The following is a 27327-nucleotide window of genomic DNA, read 5'->3' on the forward strand; positions in this document are numbered from 1 at the left end:
GAAAACTTATGCCTCTATTTATAGTGCTACATATGCATTCAATATATGAGATAATGGAAGATAATGGAAGAACCATTAAGATGGTGGAAGATCCATTAAAATGGTGGGATAATGGAAGAGGCATTATATTTGTGTAGTGGACATCCATACTCTATATTTACTATATTTCATAACACTCCCCCTTGGATGTCCATATATGTGCCTCGTTACACATTATTTGTTGCCTCGTTAAAAACCTTGTCAGAAAAACCCAATGGGATAAAATCTTGACCAAGGAAAAAAGAGTGCAGCGCGTATTTTCTCCCCCTGATGAAAAGATCACTTTAATTCTCGAAGACGACGCATTCCAATCTTGTATATCAGCTTCTCAAATGTCGAGGTTGGTAATGCTTTAGTGAACAGATCCGCCAAATTATCGATCGAGCGAATTTGTTGAACATCTATCTCACCTTTCTTTTCAAGATCATGAGTAAAAAAGAACTTTGGTGAAAAAAGAACCTTCAGTTGAGCAATACATGCAGCATTATCTTCGTACAATATAGTTGGAATATCCCTTTTCAAAATAAAACCACACATTTCCTGAATATGTTGAGTCATTGATCTCAACCAAACACACTCCCGACTAGCTTCATGAATGGCTATTATCTCCGCATGATTTGAAGAAGTGGCAGCTATTGTTTGTTTCATTGAACGCCATGATATAGCTGTACCTCCATATGTAAATAAATAGCCTGTTTGAGATCGGGCTTTATGTGGGTCAGATAAATATCCTGCATCTGCATAACCGATCATATCTGACTTGGATTCATAAGAATAAAATAATCCCAGATCAATTGTTCCTTGAAGATATCTGAATATATGCTTAACACCATTCCAATGTCTTTTTGTTAGGGAGGAGCTGAATCTTGCCAATAAACTTACTGCAAAACATATATTTGGTCGGGTATTATTGGCTAGATACATCAATGCCCCAATTGCACTGAGATATGGAGTTTCATCACCAATGAGCTCTTCATCATTATCCTTAGGTCGAAATGGATCTTTATTTATGTCAAGCGATCTCACAACCATCGGGGTACTCAACGGATGTGATTTATCCATGTAAAAGCGCTTTAAAACTTTTTCAGTGTATGTTGATTGATGGACAAATATTCCATTTGTCAAATGCTCAATTTGTAGGCCAAGACAAAATTTTGTCTTACCTAGATCTTTCATTTCAAATTCTTTCTTCAAACACTCTATAGCTTTTGAAAGCTCTTTAGGAGTGCCAATGATGTTCAAGTCATCAACATACACAACTATTATGACAAATTCAGACCCATATCTTCTTATAAAAACACAAGGACAAATAGGATCATTTTTATATCCTTCCTTTAGCAAATATTCACTAAGACGATTGTACCACATCCGCCCTGATTGTTTCAATCCATATAAAGATTTCTGAAGTTTTATTGAACAGGTTTCCTGCGAACTTTTGTATGCTTCGGGCACTTTGAATCCTTCAGGGATTTTCATAAGAATTTCTTGGTCCAATGAGCCATATAAATAGGCTGTGATAACATCCATCAGTTGCATATCAAGCTTTTCACGAACTGCCAGATTTATTAGATACCTAAAGGTAATTGCATCCACCACAGGAGAATATGTCTCCACATAATCAATGCCAGGCCTTTGCGAAAATCCTTGTGCCACAAGTCGTGCTTTATATCTTACGACTTCACCTTTCTCATTTCGTTTTCGCACAAACACCCATTTGTACCCCACTGGCTTGACATCTTCAGGTGTTCGGACTATTGGTCCGAAAACTTCACGTTTTTCAAGTGAAGTCAATTCTTCTTGAATTGCGTCCTTCCATTTTGGCCAATCATTTCTCTGTCTACATTCATCAACAGATTTTGGCTCAAGATCCTCATCTTGTTGCATTATCTCAACAGCAACATTATATGCAAAAGTATTGTCGACCACAATATCATTTCGGTTCCACCTTTTCCCCGCCGAGACATAACTTATCGAGATCTCTTCACTATCATTATTTTGAAGTATCTGGACCTTCTCTGTGGGCTTATCATTTATTATGTCTCGGGCCTCTTCTTGAGCAATTTCCCTCACAGGATGATCATCTTGATCATTTATTTCTTTTCTTTTTCGAGGATTTTTATCCTTGGAACCGATTGGTCTACCACGTTTCAGACGTGGCCTGGAATCATTTGCATTAACCGTTTGTCCTACCGGGACATCAACTCGAACTGGAGTATTTGCAGCTAGAATATGAGATTTAGTAACTCTTGGAAGATTAGTAAATGCATCTGGCAGTTGATTTGCGACATTTTGCAAATAAATCATCTTTTGAACCTCTTGCTCACATTGATTTGTTCGAGGATCTAAATGAGATAGTGATAATGCATTCCAATCTATCTCCTTTTCCAACTGCTTATGTTCTCCCCCTAATGTTGGGTATACTGATTCATCAAAATGACAATCGGCAAATCTTGCTGTAAATAAATCTCCAGTCATCGGTTCTAAATATTTTAAAATTGAAGGAGATTCATACCCAATATATATCCCCAACCTTCTTTGGGGACCCATCTTTGTGCGTTGTGGTGGAGCAATTGAAACATATACCGCACATCCAAAAATTCGAAGATGGGAAATATTTGGCTCTTGACCAAAAGCCAATTGTAATGGGGAGAATTCATGATAACTGGTTGGCCTTATACGCACAAGTGCTGCTGCATGCAAAATAGCATGTCCCCATACCGAAACAGGAAGTTTTGTCCTCATTAGCAATGGTCTAGCTATCAATTGTAGGCGTTTAATCATTGATTCTGCCAGACCATTTTGAGTATGAACATGAGCAACTGAATGTTCAACTGTTATTCCCGTGACCGTACAATAATCATTAAAGGCCTGAGATGTAAACTCACCAGCATTATCAAGACGAATTTTCTTTATCGCATTATCTGAAAATTGTGCTCTTAACCTTATTATTTGAGCCAACAATCTCGCAAAAGCCATATTGCGAGTTGATAATAAGCACACATGTGACCATCTTGTAGATGCATCAATCAAGACCATATAATATTTAAATGGTCCACATGAAGGGTGAATTGGCCCACATATATCACCTTGTATACGTTCCAGAAATGCGGGGGATTCAATCCCAACCTTAGTTGCTGATGGTTTAATAATCAATTTTCCTTGAGAACAAGCAGCACAAGAGAATTCCTTAAATTGAAGAATCTTTTGGTTCTTCAAAGTATGCCCATGTGAATTCTTAATTATTTTGCGCATCATACTAGAACCGGGATGGCCCAACCGGTCATGCCAAATGATAAAATAATTAGAATCATTAAACCTTTTATTTACTACAACATGTGTTTCAACCGCACCAATACTTGTATGGTACAACCCGGAAGAAAGTGCGGGTAATTTTTCATGCACAAACTTTTCCCCAGCTTTCATTGTAATAATATAAAGGCACTCAACTTTTCCTTCATTGGCAGTCTCAATGTGATAACCATTTTGGCGAATAACCTTGAAACTTAATAAGTTTCTTCGAGACTTGCTGCAATATAGTGCATCACTAATGGCCAATATTGTTCCTCCAGGTAGTAATAAGGTCGCTTTTCCAGAGCCCTCAATTAATTTTGTACTACCAGATATTGTATTAACACAAGCCCTTTTCATAACCAAATGAGAGAAATATTTCTTTTCTCTTAATATAGTGTGAGTTGTAGCACTATCCAAAAGGCACATATCTCTATTACTCATCTTGGATCCAATTAAAGACTGGGGAATTTTATTTATCTTCATAAAAACAAAAATACATCGTAAGAAATACGGAAACTAACAATATAAAACTTAATTACTAATCCAGAAGATAAAACAACATAGAGAATTTAAGTACTTCTCGAAAATAAAACAACATAAAGACAACTTAAAACACATAAATAAAAATAATAACATAACACATTCCCCAGTGAAACGATCAAATCTCAATTTCGATCTCCAAAGAAGTCTTCAACTTCCAAATGAGTAATATCATCAAGCCCATCAAAATCATCATCTTTCAAAGCCAAATTAGCTTCAACATTATCATCATATTTTTGTGAAGGCCCTGCCTCATCGTTATTTTTAAAAGTCATGTGTGACTCCACCCGGGAATTAGCAGAAGAGGCACCACCTCTATTTGCCTTTCTTTTGAAGGAATTTTGATAAAGCCTGACAAAATGTTCAGGCGCCCGACATTCATTTTTCCAGTGACCTTTCAAACCACAACGATGACAGTTGTTCCTTGAAGGATTGCCTTGATAACCCATATTGTTCTCCCTTTTATGGTGACCACCACCACGACGATTATTATATCGTCCCTTGCCCCTGCCACGCCAACGCTCATTATTATGGCCTCGATTATTTTGTCTTCTTTCAGTTGGGCCATGTGTTGCTACCACATTCGCTTCCGGGAATGGAGCAGTTCCAGTGGGACGGGCTTCATGATTTTTCAATAAAAGGGTATTGTGCTGCTCAGCCACAAGAAGACATGATATCAAATCAGCATGCTTTTTAAAACCCCTTTCACGGTACTGTTGTTGTAATACCAAATTGGAGGCATGAAAAGTCGTAAGAGTCTTTTCCAACATATCCTCGTCAGTTATATTATCCCCACATAATTTCAGTTGGGAAGTAATTCTATAGACAACAGAGTTATAATCACATACAGTTTTAAAATCTTGTAACCGTAAGTGAATCCACTCATAACGAGCCCTGGGCAATACCGTTACCTTAATGTGGTCATACCTTTCCTTCAAACCAGTCCACAATTCAAGTGGATCTTTCACTGTCAGGTATTCAACCTTCAATCCTTCATCCAGATGATGACGAAGGAAAATCATTGCCTTCGCTTTGTCCTGACTTGATGTTGTATTATCCTGAGTAATAGTGGCACCAAGACCTTTGGCGTCTAGGTGAATTTCAGCATCAAGTACCCATGATAGGTAATTCTTTCCCGAGATATCAAGTGCCACAAACTCAAGCTTCGACAAATTCGACATGATGATCAAAACTATCATAGAAATATTTGAGTTAGATACAGTTAAACAACATAATCTCAAAAATAGTAAGTTTAATTTCCACAAAACAATACCTTTTTACAAACACAGTACCTTCCTTTTTTTTTTTCACAAAAACATTATTTTTTTTTTCAAACAATACTTTTTTTTTATTTTTTCATAAAACAACCTGTTTCTTCTCTCAAACTTGTAGTCAATATAACCCAATCAAATTAACAGTAACATATAATCATGGTCTTATTAAAAGAACAACTAATCCACAACCACCAACCAATATATATATTTAAAGTACTGTTTTATAAAAATTACCATATTAGTGTTGTTAACTGTTAAATGTTTACTACTATAGCACATAAAGATTTATTATTTCATGAGAATACTAAAAGCGAATTGGCAGCGGAATATCAATTGACAGACCAAATGTATGGTACAAAAATATTTGCATAAAAATAGAATTGGCAGATGACTTAGAAGCTAATTAACTTTCTATTTGCATAACTTATATTAGAAGGGTGGTAAAAACGCATACCAGATGAAAAAGTAGATTCAACTTGGAGTGATTGGAGCGACGGTAATGAAGTTAGAGACTCGTGCTGATAACGTGTTATAAAATGATGCTAAAAGAGTCACAATATTAATGGATGAAAACCATAGAAATAGAATGACAAAAGAGGAGAGATTTTTACTATTCTTCCAAAATGTGTTCAAGTATATACCATATGAAAACTTATGCCTCTATTTATAGTGCTACATATGCATTCAATATATGAGATAATGGAAGAACCATTAAGATGGTGAAAGATCCATTAAAATGGTGGAAGATAATGGAAGAGGCATTATATTTGTGTAGTGGACATCCATAATCTATATTTACTATATTTCATAACAACGTGATAATAAGCCCCTTTTTTGCGTGCATTTTTATAAACCCTTCTATCTTCTGAATCATGGCATCACGCTCAGATGCCAAATCGCATAATTTCCCTCCACGGAGTTTTTGCGATAAATAGTGGAAATCGGTGAAAAAGGTTATTCTATGCCTTGTCCGTGACTATTTAGGCCGAAAATCAAAACATAACAGAGAAATAGAGAAACAAAGTAAAAAAACTTAAATAGATGGACGAATAGTAGCAGTGCCGGAAATCTAACGACCAAGGAGAATAGGAAAAACCTGAGAGAAGGAGATGACAATTTGATGAAGGGAAGGTTAACAAAGAATATCATGAGGAGAAAGTGACAGCAAAACGCTGGCAACTCTTCGGATGACAACTTATTACAAGTACGACGACTCTCTTCAAATCAGGGTGTAAAGGCTTGTGGCAACTGTTCCTACAGCAAGAAGCGTTTAGGTCTATCTGTACTTCTTTTTTTATAATTAATAAAATAGTAATAAGCAATTAATTAAATAGGAAAATTAGTTAAATAAGAAGGGTATTTACGTAATTTAACTTTCAAGTTAACGAGTTAATGCTTTTAATATAGTATAGATAGATAGATTGTAGTACAGGCATGCTGGCGCGCGCGTCTGCATTGCCGGGTCTAGTTCATCAAATTCTTGGAGTCGTATCACATGAATGGTTACTGAATTTTCCATGAACATGCCTGCAACTTTTTTGGGGCCACAAATGTTTGTCGCGTGTTCTTTTAGCCTGGTTAAGGAAATATGTGGAAAAAAAAATTACGTTTCATTTTAATATTAAAAACTAGATGTCTTGTATTAAAAGACAAATCTTTTAGTATTAAAATGAAACGAACTTAGATTGATTGGCATGGTGGATTTAACTTAGTTCTAGCACGCCATTAATCTGTCTGTTAGGGATTGTTTGGTAGGAGGGATAAGTTATTCCATATAGATGGGATTGGGTGGGATACAACGGGACCTTTTATCCATGAGATTGAGTGGGATGTCAAAAGGAGTTATTCCACCAACCAAACATGGGATAATTCCAATTACTAATAATGCAATACCATTCTATCCCTCCGACCATTTAGTTGCTCCATTCCTTTATGTGTGATTAAATTAGCCTATGAAACCATGATCCCTTTAACTACCCCCAAGTTTGGGTAGATTATTTTCATTTTGATCTGCCCATTTAAAAATTGAATTGGTATGTAGCTTAAATTGATCCTGAAAAATCTTGTCAAATATTTTTAGAATGATATTTTTGTTGGGTGTTATATAGGAGGATAATCGTAATAGTCGTTTAATTTTCTTAATTAAAACTTGGCAGTTCATTTCATCCATAATAGTTATATTTATCAACTCTGCATTTTAACCCGTCCATGTATAGCCCAATCTGTTCATTTGACACTCACACCCTCATCGGATAATAAGCCGTAGGATCCGTATTTTCCTTCAACACTTGTGATGCGCATAGATCTTTTGCTAGAAAGTGGGTGACATAGTAAGAGAGATTAGAAGAATCTCTGTGATCTAAAATACACAAATCCTGGTTTCAATTCTTACCAATCGCTTGTTTGCTCCCTGTTAGCAAATACAGAAAACTAAAATATGATCTTACTTACAAAGTGGATGAATAATTTTTTTTAGTCACAATCAACTGTCATTTGTACATCTAGTAAAAACGAGGGCAGATCCATTTACACTTCGAAGCACAAGCAATCTTGAATCTAAATATGTTCCGCAAACGATTTTTGACAGATCAAACATTTCAGGAGGTATTTGAGTGCGTACTTCTTGAAGTGCTTTCTGTGCAACTTCCATGTTTCCACTCAGTGGTTCATTAAGACTCATCATCACGTCGATTTCACTTGACACAAGCTTAGCTACAGAAAGGCTTGAAGGGACTTCGTTTATCGGGATGGCTTTCCTCCATTTCTTACTGGATAACCTTTTCAGGACGGAAGCTTGAGCATCTGGTGTAGCTGAGGGAGATGTCGAGGTGGTAGTTTCCTCCTTAAGATATAACCGTCTCCCAGCTCTCAATCTGGAAAATGAATTAACTTGCAATTTTCCACCTACACCAGACTTGTCATGAGCCCAGTCCCTACCAGCCATAACAGTGAAGCTAATATGCGAGGCAGCTGAAAATGTTGTGTTAGGTTTTGATACTTTAGATATCGTTAGGTATGCTTCCCCAATGAGTGCTCTAACAGAAGGCTGTCGAAGGGTCAATCCTATATGTCTACCAGTACAGTATAACAGGCGCCACTTTCCAGGAAGCAATCCCAGCCAATGCTGCAGATCAGTAGATACTCATTCAGTTGCAAGCGTAAGCACATTGCTCAAGGCATAATAGGTATCATTTACAAGGAAAACCAATTCTTTCCAATTGGACAAACGCAAGCAACGAATTTTACAAAGAATCAGTACTAAATAGAGTTCAGAAGCAGATCAAGTGGAGCATATTTAATTGAATAAACAGAACTCAAACAAAGGGCAGCAGATATTAGGTGTTATTCAGTTTGCAAAGCAAATTTGTAACAGTTGGGCAGCAGAGAAGGACCACTAAAGAAAGTTAACAAATAACCGTCATACTCTTAACATCAGTGCATGGGACCTTGCAATGCAGGTAATTGCACAAAAAGAACCAGCATGAAATGCATAATATGTGCGATTTGGAGAAACTGTAAAACAAACACTGCAAACTGCTATAACTGAGAAACAGATGATGCAGAAGTTCTTCACTAACTAAAGAATGTAAAAATTTGAAATAAAGAAGAGAGATTTTTACCTTTGGCTTTGGATAAGGATTTAGCATCTCCATTAGTTCAATGAAATGAGCAAGCCTACTTCGCTGGAAAAAAGAAGAAACACAGAAAGGAAAGAATAGATTAACAAATCCTTTAGTTTCTGATCCTGCTGACAGGTTTCACCATGTGAGGACTAATGGACACGGCAGCCCGGTGCACAAAGCATCTGTGTTACCAAGTGAAGACTGATGACTAAAGAAATATAGTAATGATGAGCTAAATAGAACTATAATTTGATGATGCTTGAATGAAAAAATTTGAGGGGCATATTTTAGCAAATCTAACAGTAAATAAGAACTAATACTACAAGAAAGAAGCAAGCTTAACTACAGATAAAAGGAGTGAAGACATTCGAAATTCCAGCTGAAATAAAAGGTATGTTTTTCAAATAGACCGTTGAGAAACTAGGAGGGGAGATAGAAGTGATTATACATTAGAAAATCAAACACTCTTTGTAGTATGAAATCGACAGAAGAACTACTTTTCACGATCAGCTGACAGTTATTACCTGCTGCTGCCCATAAATGTATTCCTCTGCAATTCGAACAGTGGTTGAGCCAAGACTCCATCTGATTAGATCAACTGATGGATTCACACGCCATTTTGGTCCACACAAGAAGGGGTGCCTCAGAGCATTTAAGCAACTGTGAAATATCAGTACAGATCTTCATTAATGTTGATGTAATTATACATTAATGTCATTCACTTAACTATCTATAGTGGTGCTCTAGTTAATACTGCTGTTGTGAGAAGTAAATATCACCACTAGAAATAAAGTATCTAAAATTATGAACATTCAACCTGTCATGCTTTTTAACTTAATGTAAAAATTCTTCTAAGCTACTCTATTAGAGGTCACAATCTCTCTGTTTTACCAAGAAAACTCGTCATCATTAGAAGTTGCTTCTCCTTGATCAGCCCCCAAAATGATTTTTGATGTTCTGATAAGAAGATACATATTTCTCCAAAAAAAATTCAAATATTTAAGTAGCAAGTGTTCTTTATGCAGTTCATCAATTCTGTCATCTTCAAGAAAATTTACTCTAATCTCTTGACCATAAATTCTCATCTAATAGACTGGTTTTCATTAATACTGCATAGCTTGTAAGAAATTTAAGATCTGATGCATGCATATGAAGTTTCCAGAAGGCATCATCAACCCACAACGACTCAGTTTACCTTATCCTGTCAAAAGGTTTAGGTGCAAGGAGTACTGAGAGCAAATGCCAACCAGCACCCCAGTTTCTATCGAGTATCTGCAAGAACAACAAAATTTAGTATATTACCAAAAAAATGGAAAGCAAACAGTGACGAGGAAGGGGAGAGAACTTGTCCTGAATTATTGTTGGCAATATTCCCAGCGGGAGAGAACTTGTCCTGAATTATTGTTGGCAATATTCCCAGCGGGCTTCTTATCAGGACTTTAGGTTACTAGATATAAGACGATATCAAACAACATGAAATACGTAAAAAGTTGATAAAAAGGGAGAATTACCTAAATAGGTGAATTACACCCACCTTTACCTAAGTGAATTACCTAAATAAGGCTACACAATAATAAATATTTTACCATGTGTCACAATATTCACCCTTCATTATAGCAAGATGAACTAACCAAGTAACCATGTGATAAAAAAATTACTCATTTACATCCACCTTCATATATTTGAATCTCATAAACTCAATTTTCTAATCTAGTAGGGAACAGGACAACCTCATAAGAGTCCTCAGGTTGAGACATGACTTGTAAAACAAATAGAAGAGTGGTTTGAGTTAAGCTAATTGGGCTATGACGCTCTTACTAAGTAAATCTCAGACGAGTTGAGACATAACTTGTTTATTAACTCAACCACTTATAATCTCCATACCCGTCAATTTGACACCTTTTGAGAAATGTGATTATTTCACCGACACTTTGAGCACAAAAGAACTTACATAGTTATGTTCATAGAAAGAAGGAAGTTAATAAATATAGCCTACAAAAAGAATTCATTAGTCATAATTGATTTATAACTATATTCAATTCTCTTGACTTTCAGCAAACAACAATGGAACAGTCGACAATAAACAAGGGATTGGGTACTAACTTGTAAACCAAAATTTTCCGCTGAAGAATTTCTTTTTACAGCATGCACAAGAAACTCGCGCAAACAGGAGGGATCATTTCCCTGAAGATGATGTGAACAAAGTTATTGCATGTGAAAGCATGTATATGGGAAACATCTAAGAATAGTGCACAACCTTGGTGAGGAATGCTTTGAACTTGGCAAAGATCGTTGGGTCCATGAGTTCCCTCAAAACCATTTTTGCCATGATGAATCCAACACATCTTTGCAACAGGTAAAACCAGATAGAAATTCATGACTAACTTGCTTCACGCTAAATTAAAAAAACATAAATATCTAAGTATGCACGACATACCTCATGTCAAATGCAATCATCATTCTCCTCCTATCCATATTGTCATCAGATGTGTTATCCGCAGGATCAGCCTCATTAAAGTCAGCAGCATTTCCCAATATACCTACCTGATAAGAAGTGATCAGTTGGACACTCAAGACAAATAAAAATAGAACTCTTCTTCCCAGATAGGTAAAGTTGAAATGTTAAACTATCAAAATGCATATTTTGGTTTAAATTTTGAAGTATAGCACAATGTTTCCAAATGGAACCATATCAGCAATAAGTATCAGAACCACTAGCCATCAGAAAGAAAAACAAAACGTAGGGATTTTTGTCCTTTGGCAAAACAGCTAGTATCCAAATCTAAGTAAGCACTCTTGCAATATCACAATAATTAGCATCTGGATGAACTAATAGAAGAGATTGTATACCAGAGTAAGTATTGATCAAGTATGCTGAAGTATTGTCAAATTTATGCGTTATGGCATGTATTCTAGATGTAGTAATAATTAAGACATGGTTCGTAGCTCTAGTTTCACAAAATAAACTTGTCTCCCACCAGACAATTTGGAACCTATAGAGAGTATAACCTATCCGTTTTCATGATAATTGTACATTTTCCTTTATAGTAGAAGGTGAAAGTCTAACCATTATGGTATGCCTATCACAAAATTTAAGCATGTGAAGGCATCCAAGCGTTAGTTGCAGTACTTTGTCCTTAATGTACTAATACCATCCAATCCCTACTACAAACAGGCAATAAGAATGACACTCACTTTAATATGTTTATCCACCGCGCTAATGTGCAAATTTTCAAGCCTCAGCTCTGTATGAGCAAGGCCATGGCTGTGTACATAGTTCACCTGAGAGACGAGAATCAAGGATCAATCAGAAAATAGAGGAAAACTTGTTATCTGGTACCTGTTCAGATAAGAATGAAAGCACACAGCACATACTCCAATCAAGAGATCCCTCATTAGAATTCGGATTAGTCGCAATTGTCGAGAAATAGCTGGCCCTCCTATAGTATCATCCCCCACCCTTCTAACAGACTCCTGATCTAGAGAAAGAGTAGCTTCCAGAGTTGGAAGCCAATCGGATCGTTGAAGCCAGTGTCTCAATGAAGAACTTCCATGATGCTGAGAGAACAAACCAAGGTCCTCAAGGATGTCAGCTATTTGAAGGTCTAAAATAGGAAACATAGATAGTTTAAATACTAATGCTCACTATATGCAAAGAAGAAAACTCATTACGTTTCATTTAAGCAGGTCTACAGTACTTGTATTAGTTATTTCTCAAGCACCTGCGTGGAGCTAAAAAGTACTCGATTAGAACTTTTGAGACTAAGCAAGTATAATTATCTTCATTATGTTAAGTCAAAGAATAGTCCCTTAAAAATAAAGAATGAGCTTAACATCGAAATCAACATACCCCATGGACTAGGGTGAATGAACTGTTCTCATCTATCATGGATGAGCAGATATACCCATGCACTTGCATCGAGTACGAATGATACATGAGCTTACGACGTGCCAGTCTCTTCAACACCTAAAACACATGGACTATCAATAATTAATGGACAAAGCACGAGACATCTCCGGAACTGATACACAAGTACAAAAAATAATGGCTAGGTGCAATATACCTCTATTGCACGACGTCCTCTCCGCTTTGCTCGAGCACTAAGAAGTTGTCTAAGTACAACTCTGGTCTTATACAATGGACTGCATTTATCGTTAAAATCAGGAAATGATGAGTTTTACTACTATAATTCGGTCGTCCACTCAACATTGTACCACAAGGAAACACTCACCTATGAGGATCATTCACCATTGCTTCAAACACTATTTCATCTCCCTGCCACAAAGCACAAAATGCAACCCAAGATTAAGTATTCTATAACATTTTACTTCCAAACCAAAACAAATTCACTGTTCTAATAGAAGAATGAGTTAATGGTCAAAAATACACCTAAACTATCACTTTTTCGTGAGTTTCATTACTCTAACTATCCATTGTTTCCTTTACCTACCTAAACTATAAATCCCTTTCTATTAAAACACAGACCTCGATGCTGAGTTGGCCAAATATTTAAAATCAACCCACAATAGGCGTGTGAGGTGCAACTCAACATGGAGTGTGTTTTACTACAGAATGAGTGACAGTTTAGGTAGGTAAATAGAACAACGGACAGTAGTGGAGGTATGTTTACAGTTTAGGTGTGTTTTTGACCATTGGAAAGTTCATTACCTTGCCACCAAGGCCAATGCTGACACGATTCCGTATCTTAAAATCAGACATTTCAAATTTCGTCACGTGGCTGAACTCATCCTCGAGGGAATCACTGCTAGTTAAGGTTGCATTGTCCTCTGATCCTAATGGAGACAATGTATTTGGCAATGAACAAGTCACTTGTACCCTTTTTCGCCAAATTGGAAAGTTTTTTCTCGCAATCATAGGCCATAGTTTTAGACTAGTCGACGAATTAATAAAACTGAAGCAACCTCCTTCAACATATTCCATTTTTGGACTTGAATATACTCCCATACCCGCCATTTTACGTCGACTTCTAAATGATACACAAAACAGTTGTCAATTCTCGAATAGCAAATAAACATAAGAATTTGAATAGAAAATTAGGAAAATAGTGCAGAGACGTCGAATTCTAAACGATCAAAGACATACACAAACAATTCACAAAGTGTAAAAATAACAAATAAACATAAGAATTTGAATAGGTAAATTAGATTAAATTTGAGCTGATGCAACAGTGGTAGGATCGTCAATTCGTAATCATAAAGTCAACTGGAATCAGCTCAAATTTAATAATTTACCAAACCTAGAAACCAAAAAAGGAAAAAGAAAAAAGAAATAAAGTGAATTTGACTTACCAGAAAGAGAGAGATAGGAGAAGTGTAGAGAGGAGAGGCAAATATATAAATAGTGAAGAGAGAGTTGCAGTTGCAGAGAAGAATAAAGGAAGCTTGTGAGAGTGGCGTGTAACACTAAGTTTGAGGCGTTTCCACACGAGTCTACCGCGTGTCTACGTCCGCCTACCCAAATATCTACTACTACTAGTACATAACAAGCCCAATTTATCCCGTAAAATTTGATTAGACACCGAGTTTAATTTTAGAAAGAAAGAAATATTTTTTGAAATTTGTGATTTAAAATAAATTATACATATATATGTGGTCGGAAATCATTTCATTTAGGGTAAAGAAGAAGTTTGAAGTTAAATTATTTCTAAATATATATATATATATATATTTTTTATTCGGATTAAAAAAAAAACTGTATAAACAGAGTAGTAGTAAGTATACCACTACTAGAGTCTAGACTAGCAGTACTAAACTGGGAAGAGTTTTCTTTTGTTTGGATTGAGGGAGCAGACAGGCATGGACTCCTCAATTCGCGGTGGCACAGGTGAATTCATTGCTTTTGACTCTGAATTGTTACCTATTCTCTCATTTTCAATTTATGAACCATCGTTTTATGGGACATAAAATTTAAGAAGGAAATAATTTATTTTTACACTTATGATGAAAAACAAGTCATAAAGATTTGTATAGTTATTGATATATCATTAAAGGTAATGTAAATAGAATTTAACTATTTTTAAATATAAACGATATTATTCTTTTTGAAATAAACTAAAGACAAGAATTTCTATATAAATTGCTATAGAGGAAGTATATAAATGTATATAGAAAACTGCATCCACTTCGTATCCTTGATTCCAAATTAGCAATTTAGCATGTCTCTCACAAATCAAGATGGAAAGCAAAGGAGACGTAACACTGTTATTCCGTATTTGAGCATGTTATCTTTTTCATCACGAGTCCGAATTCCAACAAGGCAAGCTTGATGAGATATACGAATAGTTTATGGAAATTAATTAAAATACATTGAAGACTTAAAACCTACTCCTTCCGTTCACTTTAACTTGTTCATTATGAATTTTGCACACCCTTAAGAAATAATAAATGAAGTGTTTAATTTACCATGAGATCTATATTAATTGATGCATATTTTTAATAAATTTGAAAGATTATTTGAAATGAGTATAATTCATACTATGGGTAAAATAGAAAAAAAAGAATTATCTTCTCTTAATATGTTAAAAGTAACTAAGTAAAAGTGAAAATATATTTTTTAAAATAGTGAACAAGTAAAAGTAAACGGAGGGAGTAAGAGATACGGTGTAAGAGAGAATATGGCAGTTTTCTAGGGAACATTTACTCTTGATTATGGTGTGTTAATGCCCCAATCGAAGTGTATGTTTATCTGACACTGTGGATGGACAAAACTAGGTTTTGGAAAACAAGAAGGACGAATCTGTTCATTTGCAGACACACGAGGGACTAAAATTGCAATATCTCTAGTCAATCATCACATTAATTTCAAAATAAATAAATGTCAAATTATGTACACCATTATAACTTGCAATATATTAAACAAATTCTGCTTTAGCCCTATCCTCTTGTTACAAAAATGTTTCTCCTTTTTTCATCATATAATCTGTCCATCCGATCTAGAGAAATGGCTGACGTGCATAAAACAACATAGGGGAAACACAGAAAGGTCGGGCTAGCTCAAGTTGCAGACGAAAATCCTTTCATCTCGAATTGGAAGCTTCAGATTTGGCTATAGCAGAACCCACAAATCACTCCACTGATCACTTGAAAAAGGTACATCTTTTCTAGTCCTCTTACACCCCCACCCCCACCCCCACCCCCCATCCCCGTTATGTTGCCAACGTTTGTATGAAAAGAAGTGGTAAATGATAATTCCTTTTTTTTATTTTTAGTTCAGATCAGTTTGTTCACAACTCGACTATTACAACTCGACTATTCTACAGGATAGATTGTATAATAATCTATAATTCCATAATTGTGTCACCGCCCACCGGTACAACGTGTCCACTCGATTATTCTACATAGATTGTATCGCCCTGTAAACGATAATTCCATAATTGTATCGCCGCCCACCAGTAAGTGTCCACAACTCGATTATTCTACATAGATTGTATCGCTCACCTGTACGTGTTCACAACTCGATTATTCTACATAGATTGTATCGCTCACCTGTACGTGTTCACAACTCGATTATTCTACCTAGATTGTATCGCTCACCTGTACGTGTTCACAACTCGATTATTCTATAAGTTTTATCGCCCACCAGTACAACGTGCCAATAACTCGACTAGTCTAAATGATAGATTGCATCGCCCACCATAGGTACTAACTAACTTTGCTCATTTTTTTTTAATCTCTGCACGAATTGCCTTGCTTCTCATCCAATTGACCATACAGCCACATTTGGGGGTGCAGTAACTTGTAGCTTTTCTTATCTCCTTTTATTCTATTGATTTTTTTTGTGTGTGTGGTGGTTAGGTGTGTGGGGGGGGGGGGGGGGGGGGGTGAGTAGGGATTCAGATTTCTATGGAGAAACTTGCATCTTTTTTTTTTTTTTTTTTCATTTGTGTTGCTCAAAGGAGTTTACATTTGTATAACGGCAGAAGGATGCAGAAAAAATATCTGCCTTGTCTGAATCTATACATAATAACTAAGACCCAACTTTCCCAATATTATTGACCCAAATCATCTATGGAAAGACCGCCCTAGAAGAAACGTAACACTAAGAATTACATATATTCTCTAGAATCACTAATTAGCAAGCTGTGAGGTCAGGTGGCAGAGCTAATGGTTAGATCTCCTTGTGGAGGCAAAAATTAATGGGAATGTGAACCTAATTCATGAACTTTCTGCAGTTTGGAGCTTTACACAGGCAAGGAACCTTAAATTCCTCACATTCGTCTGGATCAAACAAGTAGTCATACCTGTCAGTATAGCCAAATAAAATTTATCAGCGGCGGACTTGCCAATATGTAGGCATTAATGTGTGCGTGGATGCGAGAGAGAGAGAGAGAGAGAGAGAGAGAGAGAGAGAGAGTTACGTTAATTCATCACCAGCAGCCACATTTGCCTTTGCGATCAGTACAATCCGACTCTCATCGGCTCCTACACTCATGATCCTTGCATAGCAGTTTGGCATGCACTGTGAAAATAACAAAGCAAAGCCGTGAAAAGAGTCAGTAAGAGGAATCATCAATTAAGGTAACTTAAGAATGAAAATATTGCATCCATAGACTTGCTAAATTTGTTGACCACAGATAAATTATAGAGCAAATATGGCTTGAAAGGGGCACATAATTTCTAGCATTGCCAGGTCTAAGGAGTCTGCCATGATAGGACGTATATTGAAACATATTAATCAAATTAGGATTATATTTAAGCACATTTAATCTGGTCCAATATAAGGCTTCAGTCAGACAAATCTTCACTGATATTAGATCAGATTCAGATTACAAACAAGCTTAGATATCCTACTATAATATTGTGCGCTATGATAGATATTCAATTTTTTCCCTGCTGAAACCATCGATAAGGTTAATATGATTAAAGCACTAACCGCATAATGGGATGAAACTGATCTCCTTCAGTTTTAGAAGACGAATTACACCGGTGAATCTTATTTACTTTTTACCTAATTCACTTCACTAGTCTTTGCTTCTTCATTTGCAGGTTTTGATAACAAAGAACAGCACAAAAGTCGATAACACGTGAAAAGAAAAAGGAATAAATGATCACCTTTTCAAGAAAAAAGAAAAGGAATTAACAAGATCTAAAAAGCATGGTGGAAGGGAGAAGCACCACCATCAAATACATAATTCTAGTTTGATGCCACAGATGAAGAGAAACATCAGGTACAATGAAAGATAAGTGATACTTACTGAATGGTTAATTAAACGTGCAATGTTCCCCTTATCAGTGGCATCCACCACAACTTCTTCACTAATCTTAAATAGCTGCACAAAATAATTCAACGGCATTAATTGGTGCTTGTGACAACGGACAGGTTGAAGACAGAGCACAAAGAAAGGAGTGAAAAGAACCTACATAGCAATCTTTTCCCTCAACACGGTACCGTGCCTCCCTTAAATCTGCAACACTGCGTCTGACTTGCTCGCCCCGATACTCAAGAACCTGAAACAAGTAAATGTATGCTGCACTAAGTAACTTCTAGATTTGATGCTGAAGTAATTAGCATTACGAGCACAGGTTATGACTCAAAAAATGATTGCCTATCGAGAAAAGCTCCTCAGTATGAAAAGATATAGGACTCCATTTTCATGCGATTACTCGGACTGCCATTTGTTTCTTTTCCTAATATGATCAAAGCATTAGCTAGGGGTAACCAGTTACAACTAAAAAAAATTTATATACCATCTCTCCTTCAGGGATATCTCTACGAGCAAAGAGACCCCATCTATGTATCCCAGATCTACCAAAGCAAACACGCTCATTTTCTGTTCTCTGCAATTGCAAAATAAGATTTAGAAGTTGAGAAATTTAACTGAAAAACTGTTAACTTGATGAACAGAGGTGTTAAAAAGAATGCCTGTAATTCACGAAGCCGCTCCCTAAAGGTAGAAAATGTTTCAGATCCCTCGACTTCCTGTTAAAAAGGGAAGAAAGGAATAACATTAAAAATCACCATAGAAGCAAAGAGAATTGACAGGAGAACATCACTTTACATAGGAAGTAGGGATATGGGAGATATTTACTTTTATATTGTTCAAACTTCGTATTGAACTTGAAGAATGGTGACAGGGTCCCCTCACATGGTGGGCAATGGCCGTTTCTCCAGCTCCCTGACAAGCAAAAGATAAGGAGAGTCATAACTGGCAATCCTCTAGGATGATTAAACAACAGGACACCAGCTACTTAAAAATTTGCAATCAGAAGGCAGATGTGTGAATGTCAATTAAAAACTTAAACCACAAACATAACATACTAGGAAGCGTGACTTTATCAATACCAGGGAGCATAACTAGAAAATTTAAATTAAAAAGCATGATTAGAAGCAACTATGGTTATTGGACTTATAAAAAGAACAAACTACGGGAAGATATTAAGAGTCAACAAATAAGCAAATTGTAGTGCTAGACATTATAGCATCCCTGTAGTAGGATCTTGGGGAATGATTCGACTTTAGCTTTTTGCGTAAGTTGTAAAGTTGACTTAGCAGTCTTTGTGCTACACAGAGAAAATATTGTTACCATTCTCAAAATAAGTATATAGTAGATAGATATTCACAAAAAGTTTAGTTCTTATATCTCTAATAATGTGCAAACGGATGCTAATAATGAAATCACTCATTAAGAATCTCAACGGTTCAAAAGCCAAAAGGGAACACCAGTTTTCAGTTGCCTAGTGTCATAAAGACGTCAGTAGCTTAAAAAACATAAATCTTTCATTCCTTCCACCAATCCTAACACTGCATATCCGTGGCATGGTGTTATACCTTATCACGCGATCGATTATAAACACGGCACCTTGCTGCAGAGAATGGCTCAATCTCTTGTATCTCTACTGCTGGAGCTTCCTCAAGTTTCAGTCTGCTTGTTGAAATTAGACGTGAACCTGTGCGCTTATTGTTTTGAAGAAGGCTTCTGGCAGAGAATACCCCTTTGGGAGTCTGAATGATGAGAACAGTATCCGGATTAGGAGCCCTGTAAAACCACAAAGCCATTAGATTTGAAAGCCCCCATTAGATGTCATAGCTTGAATAATCAAGTATCCATTATTTTGACTGAATCAGTTTTCATAAATGACTTTCTCTCTTTCTTCTTTCTCACTTTTTAATTTTTAATCCAGAGAAAATGGAGCAGTACCTATGGTAGGCACAATATGAAACCATTCTTGTGACCTGTTTTCCATTTTTCTCCAAGCAGTGCAGCTGCAGGAGGGAATGACAAAGTAAAAAGATAGGGGTAAATATAGCTAAAAGTGTTGAATGCATTGACTAAACAGATTGAAAAACGTGCTGGCAGTCAAAATGCCAAAAGGACATCCCAATGAGGAAAAAATAGAAGGAAAAAGATCTGCTTGTACACATGCTTGTTAGCCAAATGATGATTCAACAGTTACCATAAAACATGTTATAAATATTTCACACACGAGTTGGACAACCGTGTTTCCTTTCAGTGGGCACTGAAAGGAATGACAGGCTCTGAAACTAAGGCAAGTTGGATATTCTGGAAAGTACCTCCTAAATTTTAGTACCTAAATCAATGACAATAACAGATTAACTAGATAAGTTATCTCACCTCCATGCGATAGCCAGCCCTTGATGCGCACATAGCATGGTAATAAGTAGAGCACTTGCAACATTGTGTGCAGGAACCATGAATTTGTTTGCAGATCACACATATCTGAAATTTACAAAATCAAGCTGATCATATATTACATTATAGATGGCAATCGATGACCATGACAAAGTAAAGTCATATAATTGTATGTTTGTTAATATATATATCAACCAAATAATTTGGTGAGGAGCTCTTACGACGGGATCCAGTGTGTTAGTGTTGGGGTATGATTGCATCCAGAGGAGCTCTTTCCATTCTTTATAAGATACCGTTACAATGTTTACCTATGCTAGTAATGCTCTTCTTAACAAGGGCGGCTGATTAATTCAAATTGGCAAGCACCCACCACATAGAATTGCCAATTTTCTTTTCGCCCATGTCAATTATGAGGTCTGAATTAGTAAAATAGCCATAGAGATATCTAAAATATAATATTATGTCCTTTAAATTAGTGAAAGAAACCCGGCACCTAAATTATCGGTATAGATAATGTCAAATTTAGCATGGATGAGAAACAAATATTACTAGAAACTTTTCATTATATCCTGTTACAAAATTACAATGAATCACGAAGAAAGATGTAAGGGTTATGAACTTCATTTTTTTTTTTTTTTTTAGATGAGGTGAGGAAAAATTGAGACATCTTCAAAATTTCTTGCTTCCCTCAGCTATCCAGGATAAAAATCTCCAAAGCAAATGATCGGAAATGTGATATGTTACATATTTTTTCTTTTTTAAAGAAGGTAAAAGGCTAATGCTACATGCTATTGTGTCACTCATAACACAATATTTTCTGCATCACTCAAGCCATTTTCCTTCTGGAACAGTGAAGTGAGGTCACCTTACCCATAACAAAAAACTTACCTTCACAAAAGAATTTGAAGGGATTCTCAAAATTCCAACCGCAGGCTCCATTTTCTCATCACTAGCAAAACAAACTTCAGGTTGGAACCAAGCACAAGTAATATGAACCCACAATTGCTTAATATCTGTGGGCTTCAAAGCACCTCCTAAATTAATCAACAATCTAAGGTTAGTAATAGCAGGTGAAAGGAAATGGGTTTAAGAACAGTTTGGTCGAATTCTGACAGCACTACAATTAATGAAAAACATAGTAACCAGTGACATGCCTTTCACAGGACAAAGACAACACTCCCGTTCAATCTCAGGAGTCTCGCAAGATCTGCAGACCCATGAAGTGAAATCACGAACATTTCTTGCTCCATAGCATTCTTGATGAACAGCAATTTGACACCTGATGGAAAATAGAATTTCAGTACAATTGTTTTCCCTAAGAAAAGAATTGGAATATCATCTTAAGATTAAACAACCTTTGCAAGGAAATCTACAAGGAATCATGAAATTACTTGAGAAATCCACCAAAAAACTATAATGAAGACCTAGCCAATCACATATCCTATTTCAAATCAAAATCTTTTCCAATGAATAGTATCAAGAAATTGGTTTTCAAATCAAATAACAACGAACAGACTTCGAATACACATGAAAAGTTTCCACTAATCTCCCACCAGGCGGATTAGCTTTTCGAAGTTTGGTCATACCTAATGCATATAATAATTTTGTTGTAGTCCCAATCTTCAACCCATCGACATACTGCACACCTTTCCGTGGTCCACTTCGCATAAACAGGTTCATATTTTTCTGTAGCATTAAAAAAAAGAATTGCCAACCGATCAATGTTTTAGTTATAAAGCCGCACATGTGTACAACTACAGATACGGATGCAGAGGTCAGATACATCAAACTTAAATATTACGATTCAGATAGAAATACAAACATGGGTATAGGGGATTCAGTTCTTTAGGCTTCTCTAAATTATTATTTTGTGAAAAAGAAGTGGTTACTAGGTATGTCTCTGCCAAAACAGGTAAATTCAAGCAAAGCATATACCTCCGAGAAAGCTAAGCAGCTTTTGTCTCCGTACTTTTAAAGGAGGCCGTTTAGCCGATTTGGTAGAAACAACATTCTGTGCATGATACTCTGCCATTTGCAGCATCTGTGGAGCAAAACAAGATGTTACCTCTCTTACATCATTTCTACAGAAAAACAGAAGACCATATTATGGCTACAGCATATAATAAGATTGAGCTAAAGAATGTAACTGAACTGTGACTTTACATAAAACAATCTGAGAATGAACCCATGCCATGTAATACTGAGAGCATTGTTTCCCTTGACAACCCCCTCCCACAAAAACAAGAGAGAGCACTTTCCAACAAATCTTCATAATTGATGGACTGTAAGAGTTCACAATTTTTTTCCATAAAAAGCAAATGAATGAATCCCACTAAGACATGAAGCAATTTCAGATCAATTCCCAATAATTAAAAACCTTCCCTTGTTTGAGAATATGAATTTCATCAACCCCCCTGGACAGTCAAATTTGCAGTATCAAAGGAGAAAATTTACTCTTTCCAATTTTTTCCTTCATGAAATTCATAAAATTAAATATCATTCCACCAAAATACTAGAAAATATTAAAACAAAAATGAAAGGGATAGAATACTTTTAACTAAATGTGGGACTAATTCGCAAAGCTGTAACATCAATTGTTGATAGTTTCCAATAAGAATGAGTAGTCCATTTCAAATCACAAGCAGCATAAGAAATTGAAGAATACAAACCCATTGTTCTAGAGGTAGCATAGAACCCTTCACCCTGACACTGGTCTTCCAGTTTTTTATTTTAGAACCTGTGTGCCGCTCCCATTCACTAAGTGCCTGTTTTTGTGCTCCACAATATCCACACTTGCAAACAACTCTGGAAAAAGAAAGACAGCCTGAGTCAATGATAGGCAAATCCTTGATCTCTTAATGATCGACATTGCCTTGAAGAGAACGTAAGTCCACCCAGAAAAATCACATGTAAACAACTGGATAGATCAACTTTCCTAACAGTGACTTGCATTCATATTTGCTGTTTTGCTTTCCACAAAGATTAGATAGAAATTCTTTTAGTAAGACAAATTAGATAGAGTTAATTCCAGAAGTTAACATCTAAGTGTCTGAACCTCCACTTGATCATAAAAGTAAACATCTAAGTGTCTGAACCTCCACCTGAACATAAAATCTGAGATTTTCTAAAGGAAACACTAACAAAAAACTACTTTTTTTTTTTTTGAAATTGAAAACACTAACAAAAACTATGCTCCAGATTAAACATAAGAATCCAAAAAAGTGTGCCTTTCTTTGGATTGATTCATTCGTTAGTGTCCACTTGTGATTTGACCTACGGCTGATTTAAGGATATATCACATACAACTACTTTCATTGAATTAAGGATCCTACTCGAGTGCAGTCATTCATAAGTGCAAGATAATATTCAGAAGTATGAGAGCAGACAAACAACTTAAAGGAAGTTACGCACAGCATCAGACAGAGCCAACGGCTGATAAGTGATAAAAAAAGCCCATGTACACTTACAGGTGAAGCCTTGGGAAATAAACGCCTTCCACTCCTGAACAGATAACAGAAACCTTATCTGGCAATGCTACTGTCTGACAATCATTTTTGTTGTTTCTGAACCAGGAAACAGTAACTCTTTAGTTCAAACCACAAGCTGTCAACTTAAACATAACTGATTGATGGGACTTACTTAGCCTTAGAATTCATGTTTTCTGAGTCTGACAATTCAAAGTTGAATCTTGCTCTGCATTCTGGACAATAGTAATCAGAGGTACTCAGCTCCTGTAAATATACGAAACAGCAGATTATGTTATCAAAAGAAGTAATAAAAACATGGATATTGAAAGGGAAGAAAAACTTTCAGCAAGATTGAGATACTTTTAAACTTCTGCTTGAAATTTTGTCGCACTCAGCATGCACCCACACTTTGCAACCATCACAACGTACCTAAACCAGCAAAGAAATTATAGCTGCTTCTATGAAGAAATATCACCATAATTAATTTCATGGAAAGAAGTCGAAAGCTATTACAAGCGACCAGCAAAAGATAGCAAATTTCTCACCCAAGTTCCACTATCTGAGGGATTCCGAATCTTCTTGCATATGCCACAAAAATGTTTTATCTTCTTTAGCTGGAATACAAGTCACAAATTAGTACTATTTATGACATCAACATCTAGATCTTCCATGAAACTTAGTCAAAGAAAGCTAGAAAGATAATTTGAAAGCTGTAACAGACCCTCGCACAAGCAGTACACAGTCGATGACCCTCGTTCAATTTCCTGGATGGCTTAGAAGAAAGACTTGATCCACAAGCATCACAAGAGTCAAGTTCTTTCTTCTTCAACAATTTCTGCACAGAGATTCCACACATGATAAACTTACTGGAAGTACCCTATAACCTGAGACATTTGTTGTTTCTCTTGGTTTTAGGGGTGTGCGTAAGGGAAAGTACTGCAATAAAATTTTAGCAGAATCTTTCCACCCAGATCAGTATAGGAATGCTAACTAAGCAAAAGTTACTGGAAGTCCCTTGATGATAGTATGCTAGAAAAAGCAGGGTAAAAAAATTTGAAACGTGCCTGGCTTGGAGAGTAACACTCTTGGTCCTGATTTGAGTCAGAGGCCTCAAATACTCCTCGGGGAAGAGACCGGAGATAATCTAGATTGCCAGCTGCTGCATTTATTTCAACCATCAACATCTCAACAACGCCATTTTCGGCAAGAAATGCCTCTTCTATGGCAGCGCGAAGATCAGCGGGCGTGCTGTCGTTCAAGTCAGTCTGGCCCTGAAACCTAAATGAAGCAAAGTTTCACCACACCCTGACAAATACTAAAACTTTACATCAACACTAACATATATAACCGTCACAAACCTGTCTACATGTTCCAGAAATGGAAACAGCATCCCACGCCTAATCCATGCATAATCCTGCTAATTAAAACGTGTCATCATAATAGATATATCACTTTGATACTTTTGCATAACGCACAAAAGATAAGTCTTACCCTTTGAGTGCCATTCCCAGAGTAACCAAAGAACATGACACAGACTGTTCCAGCAACACGATAATTCAGAACTTGTTGAGGAGCTTGTGTTTCCGAATCAAGAACAATAGCGGGCCAAGCAGGACAATGTCTTCCAGATATCGCCCAAACTATATCACCTGAACTAAAATCCTCACCACCAAACTTATCACCTCTCTTTCCTCCCTCCACCTTCACCATTTCATCATCTATATCTTCATCAAACTCATGTAACGACGTTAATATACTACGCGAACTAGAATACTTCCTCTTCGACCCATTACACCCGATTTCTACTGTTCCATCGGGCGAAAACACCCGACATTTCTTAGTTGTTCCAATTTCACGTTTAGCATTTCTCAAGCTAACCTTTTCTCTATAGGGATTAAATTCAGGGTCCAAATTCGATTCTTTAACAGTAGTTTTACTCTTTTCTTTCTTCCAATTATCAAGTACCGAATCATTAAATTTAGATGGAAGTACCTGAACACGCCCACGTGAAGTCCTCACTAATGGTGGCCGTGAAGCCTCATGTACTGGATCATTCCTCCTCTGTTTCGGCATAGAATTTAACGCCGCCGTAGCTCCGCCGTTACCTCCACCGCCGGCGGCTGATAAAATTCTCTGAAAACCGAACGGAATTATACCGGCTGCCACGTCACCAAGTAGATGTAAAGGGTAATAACCACTACTACTACTACTATTACTCTTCCTTTTCTTTCTATTAATAGAAAAGTCGTCGTCATCTTCATTTATACGACACCGTTTCAAACTCGGCATTACCGTTTTCAAGCTCTTCTTTATAATCATCAGACAAAGTTTCCTCTATTCGAAACCCTAATTTTGACTGAACAAACCCAGCAATTTTTTTATTTTTTTTTTGGTTCACACCGAAGAAGTGAGGAATACAAGAAGAAACAATCGAAGTAACAGAGATAGAGAAAAATTGAAGTAGAATTATTTTTTTTATTTAAAGAAAAAAAAAAGGATAAAAGAAGATATAATAGAGTGAAATCGAGAAGAAGATCTGATTAGCTGAAAGAAATAGGGATCTCTGTTTCACCAAAGTTTTCCCCAAAACTGTTGATGAGAGAGAAATATAGATTGAAGGTAACGATTTTGTATTTATATTAAAAGAAAATGTAAAATGTATGTGACAAATGTCGAATTTGACGGGGGAAAAAAATTAATTTAGGAACATTTTCGTATATATAGATATAGGTTGTGTGAATGTATAGATAGACTGCAAGTTAGAGAGGAAAGGGAATAAGGATGAATGACATGGAAGGGGGGTTGAGTTGGCGTTAGGAGTAAACCAAAGCAATATAGTAATGTTACAGATAGAGCGTGAGTTTTGACAACTTGACCAGACGTGCTTGGAGTCCAAGATTTGCATTGATATGGTTCGAGACATTGGCCAAATTGACGTTGGTTTTTTTTTTTTTTTTTTTTGAAAAAAACGTAAGACATGGTGTTTTTAATTTTTCGGTTGCAGAGGTCGTTGTTTTTGTTACAAGAGTGCTCTCCAAGAAACTTGGAAGAAAAAAGTGAAATGGATAATTCATGTCTTGTCAATTTTAATTTCTTTTATGTTTGTTTTTTATTTTTTTAATGGGTTCAGAATTTGGAAATCTTGAATTCGATTCTCTGGCAAAAGAAAAAAGGAGGCTTCAATTTGATCATTTTCACTTTGATTTGTTGAGTCAGCTTGATTTTTCACTAGAGTTACTTTGCCAATGTCTGCAAGGAGTAATTACGTTGAATCAAGAAATTTTTTTGGAGGTGAAGGCTGCAATATTCCGATTGAAGAAGCTCCCGTTACGTCCTTACCAAAAAAAAAAAAAAAAAAAAACAGAGTGGGGTTGAAATTGATTATTGATTAATTTTGTAAATCTTAATTCATTATTTAAGTAATTTGCCCGTGAAAAAAATTAAGAATTGGTGGTGAATAAATTCACGGGTCTAAATGGGT

General features: G+C 36.2%; 3 protein-coding genes and 1 long non-coding RNA gene across 5 annotated transcripts; 1 reads left to right on the forward strand and 3 right to left on the reverse strand.

Annotated features, from left to right (window-relative positions):
* Positions 1–3777: 3777 nt before the first annotated feature.
* On the reverse strand, positions 3778–6599 carry LOC132634064 (uncharacterized). The gene is made up of 2 exons (XM_060350380.1): positions 6241–6599; positions 3778–5062 (listed from the first exon to the last, which is right to left on the reverse strand). The coding sequence occupies exon 2, from the start codon at positions 5049–5051 to the stop codon at positions 3996–3998; it is 1056 nt and encodes a 351-aa protein (XP_060206363.1). The 5' UTR covers positions 5052–5062; positions 6241–6599; the 3' UTR covers positions 3778–3995.
* A 1000-nt stretch (positions 6600–7599) lies between these two features.
* LOC132632068 (probable plastid-lipid-associated protein 14, chloroplastic) lies at positions 7600–14234 on the reverse strand. Of its 2 annotated transcripts, none has more exons than XM_060347863.1 (14): positions 14078–14234; positions 13437–13755; positions 13000–13043; positions 12832–12910; positions 12618–12734; positions 12143–12325; positions 11963–12049; positions 11205–11311; positions 11025–11112; positions 10871–10951; positions 9963–10039; positions 9292–9427; positions 8765–8827; positions 7600–8268 (listed from the first exon to the last, which is right to left on the reverse strand). In XM_060347863.1, exons 2-14 carry the CDS (start codon positions 13740–13742, stop codon positions 7627–7629), a joined length of 2010 nt encoding a protein of 669 aa, XP_060203846.1. In that variant the 5' UTR covers positions 13743–13755; positions 14078–14234; the 3' UTR covers positions 7600–7626. The 2 variants fall into 2 exon arrangements, with proteins under 2 accessions (XP_060203846.1, XP_060203847.1); XM_060347864.1 differs by having other exon boundaries at positions 13437–13752; positions 14078–14232.
* Positions 14235–15609: 1375 nt separating this feature from the next.
* On the forward strand, positions 15610–18494 carry LOC132632070 (uncharacterized). The gene is made up of 3 exons (XR_009579239.1): positions 15610–15877; positions 17774–17955; positions 18108–18494. It is a non-coding gene; the product is annotated as an uncharacterized LOC132632070 (long non-coding RNA).
* Positions 16674–27132, reverse strand: LOC132632069 (histone-lysine N-methyltransferase ATX4). The gene is made up of 23 exons (XM_060347866.1): positions 25338–27132; positions 25205–25260; positions 24911–25124; positions 24568–24681; positions 24392–24460; positions 24207–24275; positions 24019–24110; positions 23847–23942; positions 23049–23184; positions 22315–22420; positions 21966–22065; positions 21534–21658; positions 21268–21413; positions 20362–20466; positions 19927–19991; positions 19557–19764; positions 18817–18903; positions 18651–18707; positions 18476–18565; positions 18149–18235; positions 17983–18057; positions 17146–17246; positions 16674–17028 (listed from the first exon to the last, which is right to left on the reverse strand). The coding sequence occupies exons 1-23, from the start codon at positions 26163–26165 to the stop codon at positions 16938–16940; spliced, it is 3117 nt and encodes a 1038-aa protein (XP_060203849.1). The 5' UTR covers positions 26166–27132; the 3' UTR covers positions 16674–16937.
* Between the last annotated feature and the right edge of the window lie 195 nt (positions 27133–27327).

This window comes from Lycium barbarum, chromosome 3 (assembly GCF_019175385.1).
Source record: "Lycium barbarum isolate Lr01 chromosome 3, ASM1917538v2, whole genome shotgun sequence".
Taxonomy (NCBI): domain Eukaryota; kingdom Viridiplantae; phylum Streptophyta; class Magnoliopsida; order Solanales; family Solanaceae; genus Lycium; species Lycium barbarum.

Excerpts from the sequence above, each read along its gene's own strand:
- LOC132634064 (XM_060350380.1), bottom strand. The coding sequence starts at position 5,051 with ATGTCGAATTTGTCGAAGCTTGAGTTTGTGGCACTTGATATCTCGGGA.
- LOC132632068 (XM_060347863.1), bottom strand. The coding sequence starts at position 13,742 with ATGGCGGGTATGGGAGTATATTCAAGTCCAAAAATGGAATATGTTGAA. Across the intron at positions 11,312-11,962 it reads CGGTGGATAAACATATTAAA|GTAGGTATATTGGGAAATGC; the intron begins GTGAGTGTCATT and ends ACTTCTTATCAG. Across the intron at positions 10,040-10,870 it reads CGGAAAATTTTGGTTTACAA|ATACTCGATAGAAACTGGGG; the intron begins GTTAGTACCCAA and ends TTGTTCTTGCAG.
- LOC132632069 (XM_060347866.1), bottom strand. The coding sequence starts at position 26,165 with ATGATTATAAAGAAGAGCTTGAAAACGGTAATGCCGAGTTTGAAACGG. Across the intron at positions 24,461-24,567 it reads TGTGTACTGCTTGTGCGAGG|CTAAAGAAGATAAAACATTT; the intron begins GTCTGTTACAGC and ends CTTGTATTCCAG. Across the intron at positions 17,247-17,982 it reads CACGTTTAATTAACCATTCA|TGCATGCCAAACTGCTATGC; the intron begins GTAAGTATCACT and ends TTATTTTCACAG.